Source organism: Perognathus longimembris, chromosome 7 (genome assembly GCF_023159225.1).
Source record: "Perognathus longimembris pacificus isolate PPM17 chromosome 7, ASM2315922v1, whole genome shotgun sequence".
Classification (NCBI taxonomy): domain Eukaryota; kingdom Metazoa; phylum Chordata; class Mammalia; order Rodentia; family Heteromyidae; genus Perognathus; species Perognathus longimembris.
The window spans coordinates 15,285,495-15,309,294 of record NC_063167.1 but is presented as its reverse complement, the minus strand read 5'-3'; the positions used below and the strand labels follow the sequence as shown (position 1 = coordinate 15,309,294).

Below are 23,800 nucleotides of genomic sequence, written 5' to 3'. Positions count from 1 at the left end.
CAGACAATATAAACGGAGTTAAGAACTCATCTATATCTGGTCCTTGCAGATACACTTTCATCCAGCAGTTTAACAAGATCCTTGGCCTTCACTGAGCATATATGTGTGGGAAAGAGGTAGGGGTCAACTGTGGGAGTGCCTCAGAGTTAAAAAGTAAGCCCAGGGGGCTGGGGATGTGGCCTAGTGGCAAGAGTGCTTGCCTCGTATACATGAGGCTCTAGGTTCGATTCCCCAGCACCACATATACAGAAAATGGCCAGAAGTGGCGCTGTGGCTCAAGTGGCAGAGTGCTAGCCTTGAGCAAGAAGAAGCCAGGGACAGTGCTCAGGCCCTGAGTCCAAGGCCCAGGACTGGCCAAAAAAAAAAAAGTAAGCCCAGGGCTGGGAATGTGGCTTAGCGGTAGAGTGCTTGCCTAGCATGCATGAAGCCCTGGGTTAGATTCCTCAGTACCACATAAACAGAAAAAGCCATAAGTGGCGCTGTGGCTCAAGTGGTAGAGTGCTAGCCTTGAGCAAAAGAAGCCCAGGGACAGTGTCCAGGCCCTGAGTTCAAGCCCCAGGACTGGAAAATAATCATAAGCATAATAATGCTAAGCCCAATTCTCACTGGGCACCAGTAACTCATGCCTATCATCCTACCTGCTCAGGAAGATGAGATCTGAGGATCATGGTTCAACAACAGCTGGAAGTGGAGCTGTGGATCAAGTGGTAGAGTGCCAGCCTTGTGCAAAAAAAGCTCAGAGACAGCACCTAGGCCATGGGTTCACACCCCAGGACTGGCACTAAAACAAACACAAAATCCCCAAACCAAAACAGTTCTCTGACCTTACGTCCCCCTGGTCTGGGTACTGTCGTGTGTAGTGTGTAAAGAGAGAGTTCTGAGCTCCCATCCAACATCCATACTCTATGCACACGTGCAGGTTCACCAGCCATTTTGGTAGTCATTTCTTTGAACAGTGTTCTTATGACCAGGCAATATTCAAACCTACAGCTCAGCCAGTAATAACGACAGCTGATGTGGACGTTTAAATCATCTAAGAGAATGTTTCATGGAAAGCTAAATTCCAGCATGCTTCGGGAAGTCGGCATCTCAGGCCTTAGTTCTGAAGTTCACTGTGACGCCTTGAGCAGGTTCAAATGAGGAAGACGGTGGGAATTCCTGGCAGCTTAAAGCTTGTAGATATAATTGGCCTTGCTGGTCCTCAGAGTTTAGCATTCACTTCAGAGATAAAATGAAACACAAGAGTAAAACTTAGTATTACAAGAGATGAGGTGTCAAGTCCTAGGAAATTGTCACCTGACAGACGAGGTGTCAAGTGCTTGTTCTTTCATGGTGAATGTGAACTGTCACCTTCCACCAGGATCCTGTGTCGTGGCTGAGTGACATGTTTTTCCTCCCGAGTCAGCAGTACAATGTAAGAGATCACACGGAGGTAGGGCCTCACGCAGTTTCTCGAGAGGTGGTAGGCAAGGGGGCACCTCCTGCCAGGCGCTTGCTGGTAGACAGCACCTTCCTTCCCCAGAGTAGGCATGTGGTTTGCCAAAAATGTCACTTCCGGAAGCGGTCTTCCAGAGTCTGGATGAGTTCACGCAGATCCCCTCACAACTGGCCCTGCACATTCTACTTCAGTTCACTAAGGCCATACATTCAGCCTCAGGCTCACACACAGAGCCCATTTCAGGGGCTCTCAATAATATCAGGTCTTCTCTAATTTGTGGGCTGCAGACTTTTATACTGAATAATAATGAACTCAGAGAGGCGACAACTTACTGGACACAGGGAAAATTATAGCTTCTGATGGCAAAAATAGTGGCTCTCACACTACAGAGTAAGCAGAAATAAAAAAGGCTTTAAAAACCCCCCACAAACCCTCCATCTTCTATTATTCATGGCCTTTCTTTGAAGAGAAGCATAGAAAAGACACCCCCCCAAATTGATTCTAGCATTGAAGTGACTGCTCTTATATTATCAAAATACCAAAGAAAGAAGCTTTTAATTCTGTGTACTCTTATATGAAAAACAACTGTTTTTATTATGTGCCATTACTGGAATTTGAACTCAGGGCTTCTTGCTTTTGCTTTTTTTTCTTCCACTCAAGGCTGGCACTCTACCACTTGAACCATAGCTCTACTTGAAGCTTTTGCTGGCTAACTGGGGATAAGTTTGATGGACTTTCCTGTCTGGGTTGGCTTCAAGCCATTATCCTTACATCTCATCTTCTTGAGTATAGCTAGGATTACAGGTATAGCTTTTTGAAATGATAAATCAAATGTGGTTACCCTCCTAAGAATATTCTTTAATTACAATGATTTTAAAAATAAAAGAAAATTTAAGGAAGTGGCACTGTGGCTCAAATGGTAGAATGTTAGCCTTGAGCTGAAAAGCTCAGGGACAGCGCCGAGGCCCAGAGTTCAAGCCCTATGACCAAAAAAAAGAGAAAAACTTAGAAGAAAAAAAAGAAAAGGGAAGGAAGGGGTCCTGGAGACTTCTGGCATGTTCATGCTCCCTTTGGAAAAATCTTTAGATGCTACTTTTGCTGAACAGTTTACAGGATTTTGGGTTAAGCCAAAGAAAGCAAATACACACAATAAGACATCTGATTACTAAACAGTTTTTTAAAACAAGGAATGCTTATATTTACTATCTGATGCTGAAGAGGCCCTGTTAAATGGAAACACATATAATTTCCAGAGCACAGAGCACTGCAGGTTTGGATGGAACACATGAATGGGTCCACTATTCCTTTCATAATTTCCTTTATTTTTACAAAGTACACCATGATAAAACTTGACAGGCTACTGGTGTGCATGGTCTTTTAGCAATACTTAGGCTGACCAAATGCACCCCAGGACAGACTGTGCTGCTGCTTACAGAGGAAGCTGTCATGATTTTAGCATCGCATCCCTAAGCTGAGACAACACTCAGGAACCAGTTTAGAAAATGGCAATAGAAAGACTGCGGTGAGCAGGAAAAGCCCTGTGCCGGGCGGGGTCGCCACATATCCAGGTCCTCACTGCCACAGGTCTTCAGTGCGGCCAAACTTAAACACCAGCCCTCTGTGGATAAAACAAGAAACACCAGGTGACCATCCCAGCATAGGAGCAGCAAGAGCACGAGGTTTTTTTTGTTTTTTTTTGGCCAGTCCTGGAGCTTGAACTCAGGGCCTGAGCACTGTCCCTGGCTTCTTTTTGCTCAAGGCTAGCCCTCTACCACTTGAGCCACAGCGCCAATTCTGGCTTTTTTCTATATATGTGGTGCTGAGGAATCGGACCCAGGGCTTCAGGTATAGGAGGCCTACCACTAGGCTGTATTCCCAGCCCACTTCCAGCTTTTTGATATGAGTCTCACAGACTTTCTTGCACGGGCTGGTTTACAACCACAATCGTCAAATCTCAGCCTCCTAAGTAGCTAGGTAGGATTACAGATGCGGCTCATTTCATATTTTTCAAGTGCAGTGTTAACAATCCTAAGAAGTGGTAGATAAGAAGAAACAAATGAATACCAACTGCAGACTGTCACTAAGGGCAGCTAAAGAATCTTCTAGAGTGGCTCCAGTAGATACAGGAAGCTTTTTTTTTTTTCTTTTTTTTTTTTCTGACAGTCCTGGGGCTTGGACTCAGGGCCTGAGCACTGTCCCTGGCTTCTTTTTGCTCAAGGCTAGCACTCTGCCACTTGAGTCACAGCGCCACTTCTGGCCATTTTCTGTATATGTGGTGCTGGGGAATCGAACTCAGAGATTCATGTATAGGAGGCAAACACCCTTGCCACTAAGCCATATCCCCAGCCCGACAGGAAGCTTTTATAACTTCTTTTGGAGGGATATAGGGATCATATACAACAGTCTTCCTGCTGTTTTGTATCGTCCTTTATGAAAAATTGGATGGAAGGGCTAGAGATGGAAGTCAAATGGCACAGTGCTTGGAAGCACAAAGCCCTGCGTTCACTCAGAGAAGCATCAGAGATTACCTGTGCAGGTCTTACAATCTTTCACCTCTAACTATAGTGGGAGAGTGACGTGCTGGAGCTTTTCCTCCACAACTCAAACCTCACTGGCAAATTCAAAGGACATCAAGAACTATAGGCTAGACAGAAAGCAAGGTTTAAGGAAGCTGGTTTTAAACACTGGCCTTTTCATTAAAAGCCCCTTTCAGAGATCCTCACTGAAAACCAGCATCCTCAGTGTTACATAACTTTGCCTGTATGAATCACAGTTATTACTGAAGGGGATATAGCAATTTTAAAATTTAATGTGCCTAAGGTTGGTAACAAACCAATCCATGAATTAAAAATATCCTTCTCAACCTCATCCTTCCTATTTTGTAAAAATAACATGTGGGGAGGTCATCAGACAGGGGCAAATTAAGCAACTAAATATAGTACAGGACATAAAGAACCTATTGTTAAAATATAGCTAGGATGAAGAATACAAAACCAACTTACCCAAAGAAGATGAAGGCATTCTGGAAAAACACAGCAATTCCAGGGTACACTATTTCTTTTTCTGCAAAAATAATTGTAGTATTTAGAGATTCATGATCTCAAAACATTTAGTTTGAAAAATACTAGCAAATGTCAGTTCTCCTAACAAGCACAACTGGTTTTTCTCTAACTATGGTTGGGGCGAGCATTAGATGATGTAATACACACGGCAGAATTTGGCCATTGGCTCAGCAGATGGCAGCTCCCTTTGCTTATCTAAGGAGTATTTATGGAGGGCACACTGTGTGTTTATATAGGACAGTGTGCTCAGGACACACTACAGATAAAACAGGGAAGGTGTTTGCCCTCATAGAGCTAGCCAGTATGCAGAGTGAGCAAGGAGAGAAAACAAAGCAGGCACTACAGGAAGTGTGGCAAACAACATCAGCCACGGAGGTCAGGAAGACATCACAGGAAACTGACAGAGACTGAGTGAGGGCCAGGAACTCTCAGGACCATGGAACAGCAAGTGCAAAGTCCCTGCGGTGAGTCATGCTGCTATAGTGAAGGGATGGCCTCCACACAAAAACTGAGACCCCGCCTGGCACCGGTGGCTCACGCCTGTAATTCTAGCTACTCAGGAGGCTAAGATCTGAGGATGGTGGTTCAAAGCCAGCCTGGGCAGAAAAGTCCGTGAGACTCCTATCTCTAAAAGCACTCAGAAAACTGGAAGTGGCGCTGTGGCTCAAGTAGTAGAGTGCTAGCCTGGAGCCAAAGAAGCTCAGGGACAGCAGACCCTAGGCCCAGAGTTCAAGTCCCAGGACTGGCACCAATTCTCTCCCCCTCTTCTCCCCGCCCCCCAAAAAAATACCATACCAAAAAAACCAACTAGCAAACTTTAAAGGCGAATCCCCATATTCCACTGAAGTAAATATAACCAGTATTTTCTCTTACCCTTTGCAACATAACCTCCAAAGAGAATCCACATAGAAGCAATCAGAGATCCAAAGGCCAACATGAAACCAATGAACAGCCAGATGCGAGCACCTGAAAGAACAATTTACCAGACTCACTTCTCATATGGCAATAGTCCAAAGAATTCCATTTCCAAACAATAAAAGCACAAGCAAAAAAAAATTGAAGTCTCAAATGAGGGAAATGTGCTAACGATCTGTCTTCAGAGGAAATGGGGGACTTTTTCTTCTGCCTTAGTCTGTGTGCTTGTATGTGTATTTTATTGTAAGAGCATACATACATTTATCCAGTCTGTGTGCTCGGAAATCAACTTAAAATTTTTTTTTAATTATTACAAAGGTGATGTACATAGAGACTTTTTTGTCACTTGTGGAGCTTGAACACTGGGCCTAGGTGCTGTCCCTGAGCGCTTCAGCTCAAGGCTAGTGCTCTATCAGTTGAGCCACAGCGCCACTTCTGAGTTTCTGGTGGTTAACTGGAGATAAGAGTCTCATGGACTTTCCTGCCTGGGCTGTCTTTGAACTGTGATCCTCAGATCTCAGCCTCCTGAGTAGCTAGGATTACAGGTGTGAGCCACTGGTGCCCAGCAACAATCAACTTTTAAATCACTTTAACATAATACTTTTGAAAAACTGTTTTAATAATTGAAGTCATGTTGGGCACTGGTGGCTTATACCTATAATCCTAGCTACTCTGAAGCCTGACATCTGAGGATCATGGTTTGAAGCCAGACCAGCAGAAATGTCTATGAGGAGACTCAAGACTCTTCAATAAAATATTAAAAAAAAAAAAAAAAAAGAGCTAGAAGTGGAGCTGTGGCATAACTGGTAGGGCACTAGCCATGAGCATAAAATCCCAGGGACTGTGCCCAGTCCCTGAGTTTAAGCCCCAGGACAAGCACAAAAAAAAAGAAAAGGAAAAAAAGAAATCATTATTAGGCTGCTTAACATCAACACTGAGACAATCTGTTTAATTAGCACAGATACGCTTTTAAAAGACTGCCTGCTCAGTGAAGCACACCAAATGGAACACAATATATTAATTTCTGACTTAATGCCCCAAACATGAAATAATAGTTACAAAATAATAGGCTGTTACTCACAGATATGATATTAGAAACATATACAATTAGCTTAAGACACCCAAAGCTGTGCTAGCTAACAAAATGCCCTTTATTTAGAGATGTGAAGTTGTATTCTAGTCCTAGCTCTACTACCACTGGCTAATTATTACATCCTTTCTTTCAGAGTTTCAGGATTATGGAAAAACAGTGTTTTCTCCTGTTTCATTTTGTTTCATGCATGTCTATGCGTCAGTGCTGGGACCTCTCACTCTTACTTGGCTTTTCTGCTCAAGGCTGGCACTCTACCACATAAGTTATACCTCCACTTCCAGATTTTTAATAGTTAAGTAGAAATAAGAGTCTCACACAGCTCAATGCTGGTGGCTCATGCCTGTCATCCTAGCTACTCAGGAGACTGAGATTTGAGGATCATGGTTCAGGGAGAGCATAGGCAGGAAAGTCTAGGAGACTCTCATATCCAATTTAAACACCAAAAAGCCAGAGCTTTTGAGCTATGGCTCAAGTGGTAGAGTGCAGCCTTGAACACAAAAACTCAAGGACAGTGCCCAGGCCCCCGAGTTTAAGGCCATGAGAGAAAAGAAAGTCCCACAGATTTGTCTGACTAGGCTGGTTTTGAACCCTGGTCCTCAGATCTCAGCCTCCTGAGTAGTTAGGATTATAGGTTTGAGCCACTAGCACCCAGCACCTGTTTCATTTCTTTTGTTTTTTGCAGTTCTGAGGCTTGGCCTCAGGGCCTGAGCGCTGTCCCTGGCTTCTTTTTGCTCAAGGCTAGCACTCTACCCCTTGAGCCACAGTGCCACTTCTGGCCTTTTCTATATATGTGGTGCTGAAGAATTGAACTCAGGGCTTCATGTATATGAGGGGAGCACTTTACGACTAGGCCACATTCCCAGCCCCCACTGGCTTCTTTTTGCTCAAGGCTAGCACTCTACCTCTTGAGCCACAGCACTACTCTTCCAGCCTTTTCTTTTTATGTGGTTGTAAGTCTGAGAGCTTCCTCTCCCATGGCTTAGCATGCTCCTTCCCTAGGCAACACCAGGCCCATCTAGTAAGGGCTGTAAATAACTAGCGTCCACCCCCGCTTCCTTGAGATGGCACTCCTTTAGGGTAATTATGACCATGTAAGGTAACAAGATCCCCTTACAAGTGACCTCCAGGGTCAAAGCAGCTGCAGGACCCCCTTTGACAGCAGCTATGAATTACAGCCCGACATGGTAAAGCCCCTAGTCTGCACGTCCACATCAAGGTCCTGCCTCCAAAACCTCCTAGGTTATATATGTCACCCAGACAATAGACTGCACTTCTCCCTGGTGAGAAGGGGTCTTGCCGGTCCCCTTTGCTGGCAATAAACTTTTCCTTTGTTCTGTACCTGGATGTCTGTGTTGTTTCTGGCAATGTCTAATATATTCTAACAGCGGTGCTGCGGAATCGAACCCAGGGCTTCGTGCATGCTAGACAAGCACTCTCCTGCTAAGCCACATTCCCAGCCCTCATTTCTTCTTAAAAAAAAAAAGGAGCTGGGTACCACTGGCTGAACCCTGTAATCCTAGCTACTCCAGAGGCTAAGAATGAGGACAGAGATTTAAAGCCAGCCTAGAAACACAAATCCTAGAGACCCTTATCTCCAATAAACTACCAAAAAACTGACATGGAGGCTCAAGTAGTAAAGGACCAGCCTTGAGCAAAAACACTAAGAGAGAGGGTGAGGCCTCAAGTTCAAGCCCCAGTACTGGCACATACACACAAAGAAAGTCATATGAAATTTGCCTATACCTGAGTTTACTTTAATATGGAGGGTCATCATTTCAACTGAAGGAAGTTGTGCCCTGTGCACTATATTGTGTCTGTCTTGGGTACACAGTCATGGAGTTTAGGGGCTCAAATTCCCCAGATGAGCAAGAAAAGCCTGTATCAGACAAGCACTGAAATGCAGAACTGTGATTTAATCAGTTCTGTGAGGTCAAAGAATTCTGGAGACTGGACACACACAATGTGAATATCCTTAAAACAATCTTAATACTTAATGGCATATCAGAATGGTTAGGATGACGAATTTTGTGTTACCTGTATTTTACCACATTAAAAGCAGCAACAACAACAAGAACATCAGATGCAATGTCTCATGCCTGTAATCCTAGTTATATAGGAGGCCGAGATCAGAAGATGTCAGTTCAAATTCAGCCCTGTCAAAAAGTTTGGGAGGCATTATCAACCAATAAAAAGCTGGATATAGTGGTGTATACTTGTCATCCAGCTATGCAGGAAGCATAAATATCTGAAAAAAAATGGCAAGAGTTGTGGCTTAAGTGGTAAAGTATCAGCTTTGAGTGAAAAAACTAAGGGGGGTGCTATGAGTTTGAGCCTCAGTACAAAGCACCAAAAAAAAAAAAAAAAAAAAAGGGTGAAAGAATGAAAGCATGAGTAGTTTCATATTGTCTGCACCTACGTACCTGTTTGGCCCAGACAGCCTTCACTGTAACTATCACCCCGGACTTGACCATTTGATACTGCATTAATCCTGTGTGAATAAAATAAAAACATCAGGGTCTCTGATACCAAGAAGCTGCTGCATATGACATCAAATTAGTAGCTGTAGTCAGCTAGATTCTCTAGTCATGAGTCTTGAGAAATAGGTTTGTGTGACCTGAAGCAAGTCCCTTTAATGTGACATTCTCTAAAGCTGTGCCTGTAGGGAGCTGATGGCTCAGGTCGATGATCCTAGCTACTCATGAGGCTGAGGATGGAAACAGAAAGCCAGTCCAGGAAGACAAATCCTTGAGACTTTTATCTTCAATTAGCTAGCAAGAAGCTGGAAGTGAAGATGTGGCTCAAATGCAGACTTGAGCAAAAAAGTTAATTGAGAGTTTGAGGTCCTCAGTTCAAGCCCCAGTAATAGCCAAATTAAAAATTTTTTACTTAGCTGCGTGCAGGTGGCTCGCACCGATACTCTTAGCTACTCAGGAGGCTGAGATGAGAGGATAATTCAAAGCCAGCACAGGCAGGAAAGTTCATGAGACTCTTATCTCCAATTAGCTACCACAAAACTGGAAGTGGTGCTATGGCTCAAAGTGGTAGGTGTTAAGAGCTCAGGAACAGTGCCCAGGCCCTGAGTTCAAGCCCCATGACCAACCCAAAAAAATTAATAAATAAATTTTATTTATTTATAGATGTGAAGCTGTATTCTGGCTTACTATTACCTCTTTTCTTTCAGAGTTTACAGGGTTATGGCAAACAGTGTTCTCTCCTGTTTCATTTTGTGTGTGTGTGTGTGTGTGTGTGTGTGTGTGTGTGTGTGTGTCTGTACATGTACACCAGGGGTGGGGCCTGAATTTATGGTCTCTGAGTTTATTATTAAAGGTTTTGTTAAGAATACTTTAATAAACAAGTAAATAAATAAAATTTAATTTAAAAATGCAACATCCAATAGGAACATCGGAAAGAATGTTACTGCTGGATTGGGTGGAACACTTCTCTCCCATCTGTGGCCACCTTGTAGCTCTCTTCCTTAAGTTGCTACAAATCTAATTCTTCTTCATTCACTGTCTGCATCACTCACTAGAATAGAAATTCCACAATTTCATTGATTTCCTGCATTTAGAATGGAGGCTAAAATATAAAAGCTTATGAAATATCTGTTGAGGAATGAATGATTCCGAACTGGGGGCATAGCTCAAGTGGTAAAGCACTTGCCTAACAGGCAGGAGGCTCTGGGTTCAATTCCCAGTAAGACAGACAGACAGATACACACACACATACACACACACACTAAGAACTTCCATCCAGGGGTAAGTATCTTCTAGCCTGAAGGCAATGAAGCAAGGCCCATGAAATCATCTGGTACCTGGCAGAACACACACAAGCTTCTCATCTGCTGCCTAAAGCCATCTGCCTGTATTGATAATTTTATAAGGCTCAAGAATGACATTATAGGCTGGGAATATGGCCTAGTGGCAAGAGTGCTTGTCTCGTAAACATGAAGCCCTAAGTTCGATTCCTCAGCACCACATATATAGAAAAGGCCAGAAGTGGCGCTGTGGCTCAAGTGGCAGAGTGCTAGCCTTGAGCAAAAAGGAAGCCAGGGACAGTGCTCAGGCCCTGAGTTCAAGCCCCAGGACTGGCAAAAAACAAAACAACAAAAACAAAACAAAACATACATTTTAAAAAAAGAAGAATGACATAAATAACTACATGGCCTTTGGCAGACAAAAGGTTCCCATGCCTTCCTTAGACAAAGCACAAGATTTTTGTCTGAAGTTCTAACTCTGATATTACAGAAATCACAAGACAGCCAAGGAAAGCTGGGAGACAAGACGTGAGAGAGGAGAAAGATGGGAAGAAGACTAGAAAATGGGTACCATCACTATTCTACCACTAGAAATTAAAATCATGTCCAATATGTTAATTGACACTACTTTTCAATGTTACATCTTGCAACTCTGCATAAAACACTTTTCGTGCTGGATGGTGTGTAGGTGGGGTAGGGAGGACACTTACATTAAGAAGGCTATGGTGGCTATAACGCCACAGGTGTGATACGAGTGGTTGAAATCCTTCATGTTGGGATAATTAACGGCTGCATCTATGATAATCCACCAGCCTGTAAAAAACTGAAGCAAAGGTGATATCAATGAGAAATGACAGCAGTGTCCTGAAAGGTGAGGTAGCCAAGTGAAGCTGTCCCTTCTAGTGAATTCCAAAACTCCCTCACGTGTCCTAGCAGTTTCATGCCCAAAATTTCTGCATGGTTTACTAGCTGAGTAAATACCAGGTACCCTAATCCTGCTTCATCTATTACTTTATATTATCATAATCAGGTCTCTTATCTCCTTTTGTGAACTAAAAATAAGTTTGTTTTTTAATTTGTTTTGTTTTTGTTGCCAGTCTTGGGGAGTGGACTCAGGGCCTGAGCACTGTCCCTGGCTTCTTTTTGCTCAAGGCTAGCACTCTACCACTTGAGCCACAGCGCCACTTCTGGCTTTTTTCTATATATGTGGTGCTGAGGAATCGAACCCAGGGCTTCATGTATACAAGGCAAGCACTTTACCACTAGGCCATATTCCCAGCCCCTAGAAATAAGTTATACTATCTCACCAAGAAAGAAAGAAAAGAGTCTAACTGACAGAAAATGCCCTGTGTGGTTCTGTCATAGGCCTAAAAAAAAAGATACCACTGAAAACTAGAAAAAAGATTTAAATTAATGTGAGGAACCACTATTATTGGCAGACTCTTTCCCCCACCTTTTTTTTTTTTAATGCTGGTACTGGAGCTTGAACTCAGAGCCAGCGTGATATCTCTTAGCTTTTTCATTCAAGGCTGATGCTCTACTACTTGAGCCACAACCCCACTTCCTTTTCTTTGGTTTATGGAAACAATCCAGGTTGGCCTCAAACTCCACTCTCCTCCACTCTCCCCAGGGCTGGGGTTATAGGTGTGCCCAGTTCTGGTTTGTCATTGAAAGAATTGTACTTTATGTTCTTGGTGCTAAGAAGTAACAGCTCTACTAAGGTGGGCATTGTGGTTCATGCCTGTAATCCTAGCTACTCAGAAAGCTGAGATCTGAGAATCACAATTTGTAGCCAGCTGGGGGCAGGAAAGTCCGTGAGACTCTTATTTCCAATTAACCACCAGAAAACCAGAAGTGGAGCTGTGACTCAAAGAGGCCTACAGCTCCTTTTTTTCTTCTGATGAATTATACTGCAGAGTTGTTTTTTTTTTTTTTTAAACAAGGAGTATAGTTTTATTTCCTCTAAGCATCTGCAAAACACTTAGGACCAACATAAAAAAAAAAACTCCTTAAAATTTTTACATTAAAAGGAGGGCAGGGGGGAGAAGCTAATTGATTAGTACATTAGCCCCAAGGAGCTATAGCAACTCTGACTGGTCCACGAAATGTGAAGGACATAGAGCAGATATAAAAAGAGGAAGAAGGAGAATTTACTGAGGGAGAGGACCCCGAAGTGGGCCACGAGGGGGAACTGGTGGTCGAGGAGTGGGTCTGGGTGGAGGGAGGGGCCCCCGCTGGTAGCCATAGGGTGGGGGTCGAGGCGGGCCAGTGTAACCATGAGGAGGCATCAGCAGAGGGGCCCACGCATATCATGTGGAGGCATAGGACCTGGGTGACCCATGGGAGATCTGAACGGAGGCCCTGTGGGGGGGGGGCATGCCCATTGGGGGAGGTCCAGGATGAGGCATTCCAGGTGGCGGGCGGGGTGGAGGCTGCCCCCCAGAGCCTGGAGGCCCAGCATGGGGGTGTCCTAAGCCATGTGGGCCATGGTGGGCCAGCTGCATCTGAGGCATCCCTGGATGGGGCATCCCACCTGGTGGGAATGTGGGGATGTGAATGTCCATGACCAGGATGTCTAGCCCCTGGAGTTCCTGCTGTACTGCAGAGTTTTGATGGTCTCAAGAAAGATTTTATTTTTCAATTCAGTTTCTTACATAGGGTCTCTATATGTATCTAGGACTAGCTTGGAACTCATTATTAGCCTAAACTGCTCTTGAAGCTCAGCCTTCTCAGTGGCTAAGATTACATGTATGAGCCACCAGTGTCCGTCCAGCTTGCAAATTACTACAGAGCATTGTTTTTTGGGTTTTTTTTTTTTTTTTTACTGAGCTTCCGCCTATTTTTCTGAGATCAAGAAGAAAGTTAACTCAGGATTACAGAGAAAAGCAATCCTATCTCTTGATTATTTTTTCAATACTTCTTGTCTTTTACTGTACTCATTAAGATAATCCTTATCATAAACAAATAGTCTTTTATTATGCCATTTTTAATCCTTAGTTACTAGCTCACTCAATCCGCCAAATTTCAAAAGATGAACAGAATTTCCCATGAACAAAACATTTACTAAAATAATCTCAATAGTTAAAAAGAGAAACAATATTTTAAAAAAATTATACAGAATTCGAAACATATATAAAGACACAGCAAAATAACGAACCCTCAAGGGAAGGGAGACACTTACCAGAACCCCGGCAGCAATGGAAGCAATGGTATTCCGCTTTTCCCCCCAGTCAATGCATTCTGAGCACCGCCAGCCTTCTAGAAATCCAGACATGCTTTTGGATCGCTTCAAGATAAGCCAAGCACAGCCAAATAAAGCCAAAAACTTCCGTTTACTTGCTGCAAAGTAGACTTGGATTCCTGGAAAATAACAATTCAGGTATAATTTAATACAAGTGAAGTTGCAAACAATTCATTTTGATGCCACCAACTAGCTCATAATACTGAACTAGTTTTTGATGAATTTGCCACATTATAACTCCAGAAAACCAAATTTATATCTTATGGAGTTTCTTAATTTAAAAGATAGTCATACTTTCAACAAAGGTGGGTATCTAAATATTAAAAAACAACAACTTATTGGCTTGTAAAAGCTGTCATATGTTAATGTTTCCAACTCCATTATTAAAGTGATTCTTCGAATGAGTGTGATGATTATTGATCCCCAAGAGTTCTTCGCTATCATTTCAATTCCAAACTAAGTTATTATTAGGTTTTGGTATTTCTAGTCCAGGAGCACCACCAGAGAAGAGGCGATATACTTTACCTCTAAGTTAAAAGCACCAGAGGAAAAATACTTGTTCTAGGAATGTATTCAGTTGAATCACAGGTGGTTTCTTCATACTTAAGAAAATGAAACACGGGAAGTGGAAGTGTAGTTCAAGTGGCAGTGCATCTAGCCTTGAGCCAAGTGGGAATGGAGGGGGGGGGAGAAGGGAGGGAGGGAAGAAGGAAAAAGCCAGGCATAATCCTAGCTACTTAGTTACTCAGCCCAAAGAGTTAAGTCTATGAGAGTCTTATCTTCAACTAACCACCAAATAGCAGAAAGTAGAGCAATGGCTCAAGTAGTAGAGCACCAACTTGAGTGAAAAAGCTGAGGGACAGCACCCTGGCCCTGAGTTAAAGCCCAGGACTGGCATTAAAAAAAAAAAAAAGAAAGAAAAAGGCAAAATAAAAACAATCAAACAACAACCAAAAAACCCACCCCCTCATCCCACTATGCTGTGTTCAAGCATCAGTCCTGGCATTCAAACACACACCACCTCCACCACTATGGTGCTGGTGCTGCAGATTTGACTTCTATCCACATAATTTCATTTCACTTCCTTCCTTTTTCCTCCTTTAAGCTGGCCTGGTGGTTTTCCTCCATCCCCCTTTTGAGACAGTGTTTTCCTATGTAGCCCTGGTTGGCTCCATCCTACTGCCTCAGCTACTCTGATGCTGGGATTTATCAAGCCCATGCATGCCAAGGCTCCCAGCTTCTGGTGTCATTTCTATGTAAAGAACACCTGTCTTACCTGAATGTCTCTAGTTCTCATTCTAACAGATCTTTATACAACCCCACCACCACCACAAAAGAACTGTGCTGAGATCAGTACTAATTCAGAGTAAAAATAAATAACAATTCAGAGTAAAAATTAATAATCCAGTTATTTAAATTACCATAGCAACTAAATTCTCTTTAACAACTTACATAAAACATTCCTCCAACCTGAGTGGTGCAGAAACATCTTTATCATCACTATTTCAGATCACACACACACCCCAAAGCCTGAGTATCAATTGTTAACGATCAAGAAACAAGCTTTGGGGCACACTGGTGGAAGCTCATAATCCCAGTATTCAAAAGGCTGAGGCAGGAAGATCGGTCCAGCCAGAGCTACATAGCCTGACCTTGTTTATAAAAACACAACCCAAAACGAAACAAACAAATTCACTCTTAGACAAAGCATCCCTACAAAGTCTGTCTACAAAGCTATTTTGTAGCTAGCAGTTATGGCTGTCCCAAACCGCGATGTCCTTTAAAAAAGAAAGACTTCGATTTTTAATGTCCTTTAAAAATTAAGTGTGAAAACGCGTGATGATAATCTGTGTTAGTTTGCCTTTGGGACGAGTTCGATGTTGAAAACCCACTCACTGGGCGCGCAGAAACCTACGCCGGCCCCGCCCTGAATCCATTTTCCCCCGCGCAGGCGGATGACACCCACGGGCCCCGGGTCCGGCTTCCAGGCCGTGGGGCTGGAGGTGCCGAGCCCGGGCTGGGGCTGGAGGACCCGGGACCCCCGCGGCCACCGCTCTCGCTGGGAGGACCAGCCCGGTGGCTCTCCCTCCCGGGAGCCGTGGGTCCAGCTCCCAGGGGCGAGACGTCCAGGGGTCCCGCGAGGTCCCGGCCTCCGACCTCCCCGGTGGCCTGGGCTCCGCGGCCCGGGCCGGGGTCGCGCTCTCCCAGCCGCGGGACCCGGGCAGCCGGAAGTGACCGGGAAGGGGGTCCAGCCCGTCCGCACAATTTCCCGCACCGCCGTCGCCAACCGGCCAGGGAGCCCCGGCTCCAAGCCCTCCCCATCGCGGCCACTTACGTGCAGCCGGGCCGGTGCAGTAGATCCGGACGCACGGCGGCGGCGGCGGCACCTGGGGCCGCCTCACTTCCCCCCACTTCAGCCAAGAAAACAACCGGAGGCCGCCGATCGCCCGGATGTAGCAACTGGGTCCCCCCGCTCCCGACGCGCAAGCGGAGAAGAGCCGGGGGGCGGGGCCCCAGGAGCCACGCCCGCGGGGTAGAGCCAGGGGCGTGGCACCGGGGAGCCACGCCCACCACCCTGCTCTAGGACGCTGGGAGGTTCCCAAAGCTCCTGGAAAGTGCTGTGGTCAAGCTCGCCCTTGAGTTAGAAGTCAGTAGCTGTATAAATTCTCACGAGGGAGGCGTCCTTTTTTATGTCAGGCGGTGAGTTTTCTAGGGGTTTGGGGACTGCAGCAATCTCAAGTGTGGGTGGCAGGTAAAGAGGCATACTGGGCTGGGTGCTGGAGGCTATTACGAGTTACTAAGAAGGCTAAGATCAAGGTCCTAGGTTTGAAGCCAGCTGAAGCCAACAAACCCAAGAGACTCTTATCTCCAATCAATCAGTCAAAAGGTGGAGGTGTGGTTCAAGTGGTACAGCACCAGCTTTGAGCCAAAAAAAGCCAATCAAGAGTGGGAGGTCCTGAGTTATCTCTAGTGCTGGTACAAAACCAAAAAAAGTTTCCCTCCACGCCTGTTTGAGAAAGGCCATCTTTGTACTATAAGATGTTTAACTTGTAGTGGATTCCTCCTGTAACTTAGCTATACAGGAGGCTGAGATACAGAGGATGTTTGAAGCTACCCGGGGCGTAAAATTCCATCTCTCCCCCCCTTTTTTTTTCTTTTTTTTCTGCCAGTCCTGGGGCTTGAACTCAGGGCCTAAGCACTGTCCCTGGCTTCTTTATGCTCAAGGACAGCACTCTACCACTTGAGCCACAGTGCCAATTCTGGCCTTTTCTGTATATGTAGTACTGAGGAATTGAACCCAGAGCTTCATGCATGTTAGGCAAGCACTCTACCACTAGGCCACATTCCCAGACCTCTCTCTTTCCTTTTATAAGCATATTTTAAAATTTGGTTTTTTGTTTTTTTTTTTTTGCCAGTCCTGGGGTTTGAACTCAGGCACTGCCCCTGAGGTTCTTATGCTGAAGGCTAGCACTCTACCACCTGAGCCTCAGCACCACCTCTGGATTTTTCTGTTCATGTAGTACAAGGCATCAAACCAAGGACTTTAGGCATGCTAGGCAAGCCCTCTGCCACTAAGCCACATTCCCAGCCTGGCTAGTTTTGTTTGTTTGTTTGTTTTAGTGGCAGAGCTTTTCTTTCTTTCTTTTTAAATTTTTTTCCACAAATACTGAAGTGCCAGACTTTGAAGTCAGGCCCCACTTTACCACGCGAACCCCACTTTACCACGTGAACCTGAGATAAGCAGGCCCTGTGAGCAGACCCAGGACAAGCTTATTAGGGCCCAGTCACTCAAGAACTCTAACCACTGGGAATGCTTAACTCTAACTGCCCCCAGAATGCCTCAAGCCCTGAGCCAATCAGATTTGTACCTGTGTCCTAATCTTGCTTGCTTGAACACCTGATTGTTGTAACTTTGTCTTTTGCCTTTATAAGCCCTGTGTAATCGCAGCTCGGGGCTCCCTCCTAACCTCCGCTGTGTCGGTGGGTAGGACGAGGCCCGAGTTGCAGCTCGCTTGAATAAAGTCTTGCCTTGCTTTTGCATTTCAGAATGTCTGAGTCTCGGTGGCCTTCTTGGTGGTCGTCTCGCGACTTGGCACAACAAATACAACCAAATGTAACATCACAGTTCAAGACAAAGTCCTATATTGAAATAAAGAAAAGGACAAACCATTTAAGGAAAAATAAACAAAAGGTACAAGGAAGTTGGCTTGACAGTCCAGGTTATGGCTCTTGGTTTGAGACCTTTGAGTAGGTTTCTTGCAGGTACTTCTTAAAATCTATGATGGCATTCTAGAGCTTGGGATCACGGTTTTCAAATGACTGTTGATGTTGACTTCTACTAAAAGGGCTGTGTGTTGTAGAGCAGAATAGACATACAGGACAAAGCCCTTTGCCTTCAGAATGTTGGGGAAGGTGACACCGTGGGTTGTCCACACTGAGGTGCTGGAAGGAAGTGTGAAACTTCCATCATGAGTACAAATGTAAAGCTGGCCATTGGGGAATGAAAGTGAGCGCTCATACCAAGTCTAAGTCCTATGGTAGCTGCTCCCTTGCTATTTAAGAAAGTTGTCTCTTGGTGCCAGTGGCTCACGCCTGTAATCCTAAGCAGGAGGCTAAGATCTAAGGATCCATGGTTCAAATCCAGCCGGGGCAGCAAGTTCCCTGAGACTCTTACCTCCAATAAACTACTCAGAAAAGCTGGAAGTGGTGCTGTGGCTCAGGTGGTAGAGTGAGCTCACCTTGGGTAAAAGAAGCTCAGGGACAGCAACCAGGCCCACAGTTCAAACCCAGGATCAGCCAAAAAAAAAAAAAGGAAAGTTTTGTGATTGAAGGAAGGCAGAAATTCTTTTGTATGCATCCATATAAGGGTTATTAGTTCCTGTAGTAGCCTCTTGGCCCCAGACCCTCAGGCAGCACTAGCACACTCATTGGGCTCTCAGTTCCTTCATGGAGAATGGCTGGGTTGTGTTCTGTTCTGTTTTGTTTTAATTTATTAAACAAAAAATTTTTGACAAGGTGTTGTGCAAAAAGAGTACAGTTACATAGTAAGGCAGTATGAACATTTCTTGTGTTATCTTACACCGTGTTTTTCTTTCCCATCCCTAGGTCATTGTGTATATACAATACACAATGTACCAAGAACATATACAGTAGCCACGTGGCCTATGCCAAAGAAAATTCGCCTAGGTCTTTAAATGTAATGTCTACAATAGACAGTATGTCGACAACAGTCTTATGTGAACGTACATACATAGCTTTTGAACTATTGTGATCCACTGAGAGGTCAATTTTTGAACTTTATATGTTGAGTAGTTGTTTGGTTTTAGTTACATAATGTAGGATCTCTGACCCAAACCTGTGGGAAATACCATTTGACAAGAGGTTTTTGGTTTCACAGACCTGGTCTCTACTGTCTCCCCGTCACCCCATCTTAACAGTCATATATCAGGGAGATCATGCCCCTTTGTTTTCTGTGTTCTAGGCTTGTCTTGCTCAACATTATTTGTTCAAGTTCTGACCATTTCCCTGCAAATAGCAATATTTCACCATTTCTAATCGCTATGTAGTATTCCATTGTGTATAGGTACCATATTTTTTGGATCCATTCATCTGTGGAGGGGCTTCTGGGTTGATTCCATATTTTGGCTATTGTGAATTGTGCAGCGATAAACATGGAAGTGCAAATGTCTTTTTGATATCTTGGGACCTGCTGTTCAGGATAGATGCCTAGAAGTGGAATGGCTGGGCCATAGGGTAGGTTTATATTGAGCTTTTTGAGAAACCTCCATACTGTTCTCCAAAGTGGTTGTACTAATTTGCACTCCCACCAACAATGGAGAAGGGTTCCTCTTTCCCTGCACCCCCTCCAGCATTTGTTGTTGCCTGAGTTCAGAGTATAGGCCATTCTAACTGGAGTGAGGTGGTATCTCAGGGTTGTTTTTATTTGCATTTCCTTTACTACCAGGGATGTTGAACATTTCCTCATATGTTTCTTTGCCATTTTTATCTCTTCTCTTGTGAAGTCTCTCTTTAGCTCCTTTGCCCATTTCCAATTGGTTTACTGGGCTTGGAGGGGCTTAGTTTTTTGAGTTCTCTGTAGATGACAGATATTAGGCCTTTGTCTGTTGCTGTGCTGGTAAAGATCCTTTCCCATATGGTTGGCTGTCTTTCTATTTTGGTGGCTATGTCCTTAGCTGTGCAGAAACTTTTTAATTTGTAGTAGTCCCATTTGTCGAGCCTTTCCCCTATTTGTTGTGCCCCTGGGACTATATTCAGGAAGTTCCTTCCTGTGCCTATAAGTTCTAGTGTCTTTCCTACTCTGTCCTTCAGTAGTTTCAAGGATTCAGGTCTGATATTGAGGTCTTTGATCCATTTTTGAGTTGATCTTGGTGCATGGTGATAGGCTTGGGTCTACTTTGAGTTTTCTGCATATGGCTGCCCAGTTCTCCCAGCACCAGTAGTTGAAGAGGCTGTGTTTATTCCATTGTGTCTTTAGCTCCTTTGTGGAATATCAGCTGACTGTAAGAGTGCGGTTTCATTTCTGGATCTTCAGTTCTAATCCATTGGTCTTCTGGTCTGTTTTTATACCAATACCAGGATGTTTTTGTTATAATGGCTCTATAATAGAGCTTGAAGTCTGGTATTGTGATACCTCCTGCACTGCTTTTTTTGCCTAGAATTGCTTTGGCTATTCTAGGTCTTTTGGTGTTCCATATGAATTTATGGATTGCTTTCTCTATTTCAGTGAAGAATGTAACTGGGATTTTGATAGGGATTGCATTGAATTTGTATAACAATTTGGGCAATATGGCCATTTTCACTATATTGATTCTGCCTACCCATGAGCATGGGAGGTCTTTCCATCTCCTTGTGTCTTCTTTGATTTCCCTTATTAGATTTTTATAGTTCTCATTATATAGGTCTGTCACGTCCTTGCTTAGGTTGATCCCTACGTACTTTTTTTTTTTTTTTGGCTACTGTAAATGGAATTGTTTCCATAATTTCGTTTTCTGCTTGTACATTGCTGGTGTACAGAAAAGCTGCTAACTTTTGTGGATTGATTTTGTATCCTGCTACTTTGCCAAAATGGTTTATTAGGTGTAGGAGTTTGGGGACTGAGTTTTTTGGGTCCTTCAGATATAAGATCATGTCGTCTGCGAATAGGGATAGCTTGATTTCGTCCTTGCCGATGTGGATCCCTTTGATGTCCTCCTCTTGCCTTATAGCTATGGCTAGGGATTCCAGCACTATGTTGAAAAGAAGTGGGGAGAGTGGGCATCCTTGTCTTGTTCCTGAGTTTAGGGCAAATAATTTAAGTTTCTCTCCATTTAATATGATGTTAGCAGTTGGTCTGTTGTATATGGCTTTTATTGTTTGAGGAATGTTTCATCTATTCCTGTTCTCTCCAGAGCTTTTTTTTTTTTTTTGGCCAGTCCTGGGCCTTGGACTCAGGGCCTGAGCACTGTCCCTGGCTTCTTCCCGCTCAAGGCTAGCACTCTGCCACTTGAGCCACAGCGCCGCTTCTGGCCGTTTTCTGTATATGTGGTGCTGGGGAATCGAACCTAGGGCCTCGTGTATCTGAGGCAGGCACTCTTGCCACTAGGCTATATCCCCAGCCCCTCTCCAGAGCTTTTAGTAAGTATGGCTGTTGTATTTATTTTGTCAAAGGCTTTTTGGGCATCGACTGAGATAACAATGTGATTCTTGATTTTAGTTTTGTTTATGTGGTGAATTACATTGATTGATTTATGGATGTTGAACCATCCTTGTGTCTGTGGAATGAAGCCTACTTGGTCATGATGTATAATTTTCTTGATCAGTTTCTGGATCCTGTTAGCTAATATTTTATTGAGGAGCTTTGAGTCTGTGTTCATTAGTGATATTGGTCTGTAGTTCTCTTTTTTTTTTTGTTGGGTCTTTGCCTGGTTTGGGAATGAGTATGATATTACCTTCATAGAATGAGTTTGGGATTTCTCCCTCTGTTTCTATTTCGCAGAAGAGTTTGAGGAGTATTGGTATTAGCTCCTCACTAAAGGTTTCATAGAATTCGTTGGTGAAACCATCTGGGCCTGGGCTTTTCTTTGTTGGGAGGTTCTTGATTACCCCCTGTATCTCACTGTAAGTTATTGGATTATTTAGTTGATTTATTTCTTCTTGGTTCAGTTTCGGCAGTTTATACTTCTCCAAGAATTGATCCATTTCTGTAAAATTATTGTTTTTTACTGAGTAGAGGTTCTGGAAATAGCTCCTTATGATTGTTTGGATATCGTGTGTACTTGTAATTTTTCCGATGGAGTCCCTGATGTTACATATATGAGTCTCTTCTCTTCTTTTTTTTGTAAGTCTTGCGAGGGGTCTGTCAATTTTATTTTCTCAAAGAACCAGCTTTTAGTCTTATTTATTTGTTGAATGGTCTATTTTCAATCAGATTTATCTCTTCTTTAATCTTTGTGATCTCTCTCCTCCTAGTCATTTTAGATTCAGTCATTTCTTGTTTCTCCAGTTGTTTTAGTTTCATCGTGAGGTTGCTCACCTGCTCTGTTTCCATTCTTTTAATGTGAGTGCTGAGGGTGATGATCTTGCCCCTCAGTACTGCCTTAGCTGTGTCCCATAGGTTTCTTTGTGATGTATTTTCATTGTCATTGTGGCTTATGAATTCGTTAATTTCATCTTTAATTTGGTCTGTGGCCCAAGTGTTGGATAACAGTGTGGGGTTTAGCCTCCAAGAATGTGTATAGCTTCTGTGGTAACTGTTGTTATTGAGGGTTACCTTTAATCCACTGTGGTCAGATATAATACATGGGATGACATCAATACTTTTGTATTTGCTGAGGTTCTTTGTATGGGCTATGACATGGTCTATTTTGGAGTATGATCCATGGGCTGTTGAGAAGAAGGTGTATTGGATCTCTGTAGGGTGGAAGATTCTGTATAGATCTGTCAGATCCATTGGGATATGGTATTACTTAGGTCCTCAGCTCCCCTGCTAATCTTCTGGGTGTTGGATCTGTCTCTTGGAGAGAGTGGGGTATTAAAGTCACCCACTATGATTGTGTTTGGGTCTATCTTGTTCTGTAGTTCTGTGAGAATTTGCTTGACATATGTAGGGCCTCTTTTGTTTAGTGAGTATACATTTATCACCGTGATTTCTTGATTCTGGATTTTTCCTTGTATTAAAATGTAGTGACCTTCTTTGTCTTTTTGAGTTGATTTTAATTTTTTTTTTTTTTTGCCAGTCCTGGGCCTTGGACTCAGGGCCTGAGCACTATCCCTGGCATCCTGCCAATCTGCTCCTCTTTATACCGTTTGTATTCAAAGAGATCAAGGATAAGAGTGTTTTTTCTCCTTCCATTTTCTTGTTGGGCTGTTTTTACTGTTTGTTTTTTCTTTTTGCCAGTCCTGGGCTTGGACTCAGGGCCTGAGCACTGTCCCTGGCTTCTTTTTGCTCAAGGCTAGCACTCTGCCACTTGAGCCACAGCGCCACTTCTGGCCATTTTCTATATATGTGGTGCTGAGGAATCGAACCCAGGGCTTCATGTATACGAGGTGAGCACTTTTACCACTAGGCCATATTCCCAGCCCAAAATTTTATTATTCTTTTTTTTGGGGGGGGGGGCAGTCCTGGGGCTTGGACTCAGGGCCTGAGCACTGTCCCTGGCTTCTTCTTGCTCAAGGCTAGCACTCTGCCACTTGAGCCACAGTGCCACTTCTGGCCATTTTCTGTATATGTGGTGCTGAGGAACTGAACCCAGGGCCTTATGTATACGAGGCAGGCACTCTTACCACTAGGCCATATCCCCAGCCCCTCTTTGTTTTTTCTTGTCTTTAGTGAGCTGCTTTCTGTTGGGCTCTGGCTATTGTAGTTTCTGTTTCTGTGTGTCCTGTACGGTTTCTGTTGGGAGTCCCCTCTTAGAATTCGCTGTAGGGCTGGTTTTTTATTCACATACTCTTTTAGATCCTCTTTGCTATGGAAAGATCTGGTTTTCCCCTCAAATATGAACTCCAGCTTCGCTGGATTATTTTATTTTAGGTTGGCAATTGTTGGCTTGTAGGACCTGGATGGTGTTCTTCCATTCTCTTCGCACGTGGTAGGTTTGTGTGGAGAGGTCTGCTGTTATTTGGATCCTCTTCCCATTGTAATAAATTTCTTTCTTCGCTTTGGCTGCATTCAACATTTGCTCTTTATTCTTGAGATCTGAAGTCTCGAATATTATATGCCTTGGCGTGGCTTTTCTGGGGTCTGGTCTGCCAGGTGTCCTATAGGCTTCGGTTACCTGGATGGGGTCCCTTGTGAGAT

The 23,800-nt window shown here is 43.9% G+C and overlaps 1 protein-coding gene across 2 annotated transcripts; it reads right to left on the bottom strand.

The window, feature by feature from the left end:
* Positions 1 to 2,739: 2,739 nt before the first annotated feature.
* Tmem50a (transmembrane protein 50A) lies at positions 2,740 to 15,994 on the bottom strand. 2 transcript variants are annotated; one of them, XM_048350540.1, is made up of 7 exons: positions 15,839 to 15,994; positions 13,438 to 13,622; positions 10,973 to 11,085; positions 8,929 to 8,996; positions 5,374 to 5,466; positions 4,441 to 4,501; positions 2,740 to 3,056 (listed from the first exon to the last, which is right to left on the bottom strand). In XM_048350540.1, the coding sequence occupies exons 2-7, from the start codon at positions 13,534 to 13,536 to the stop codon at positions 3,011 to 3,013; spliced, it is 480 nt and encodes a 159-aa protein (XP_048206497.1). In that variant the 5' UTR covers positions 13,537 to 13,622; positions 15,839 to 15,994; the 3' UTR covers positions 2,740 to 3,010. The 2 variants fall into 2 exon arrangements, with proteins under 2 accessions (XP_048206497.1, XP_048206498.1); XM_048350541.1 differs by having other exon boundaries at positions 13,444 to 13,622.
* Between the last annotated feature and the right edge of the window lie 7,806 nt (positions 15,995 to 23,800).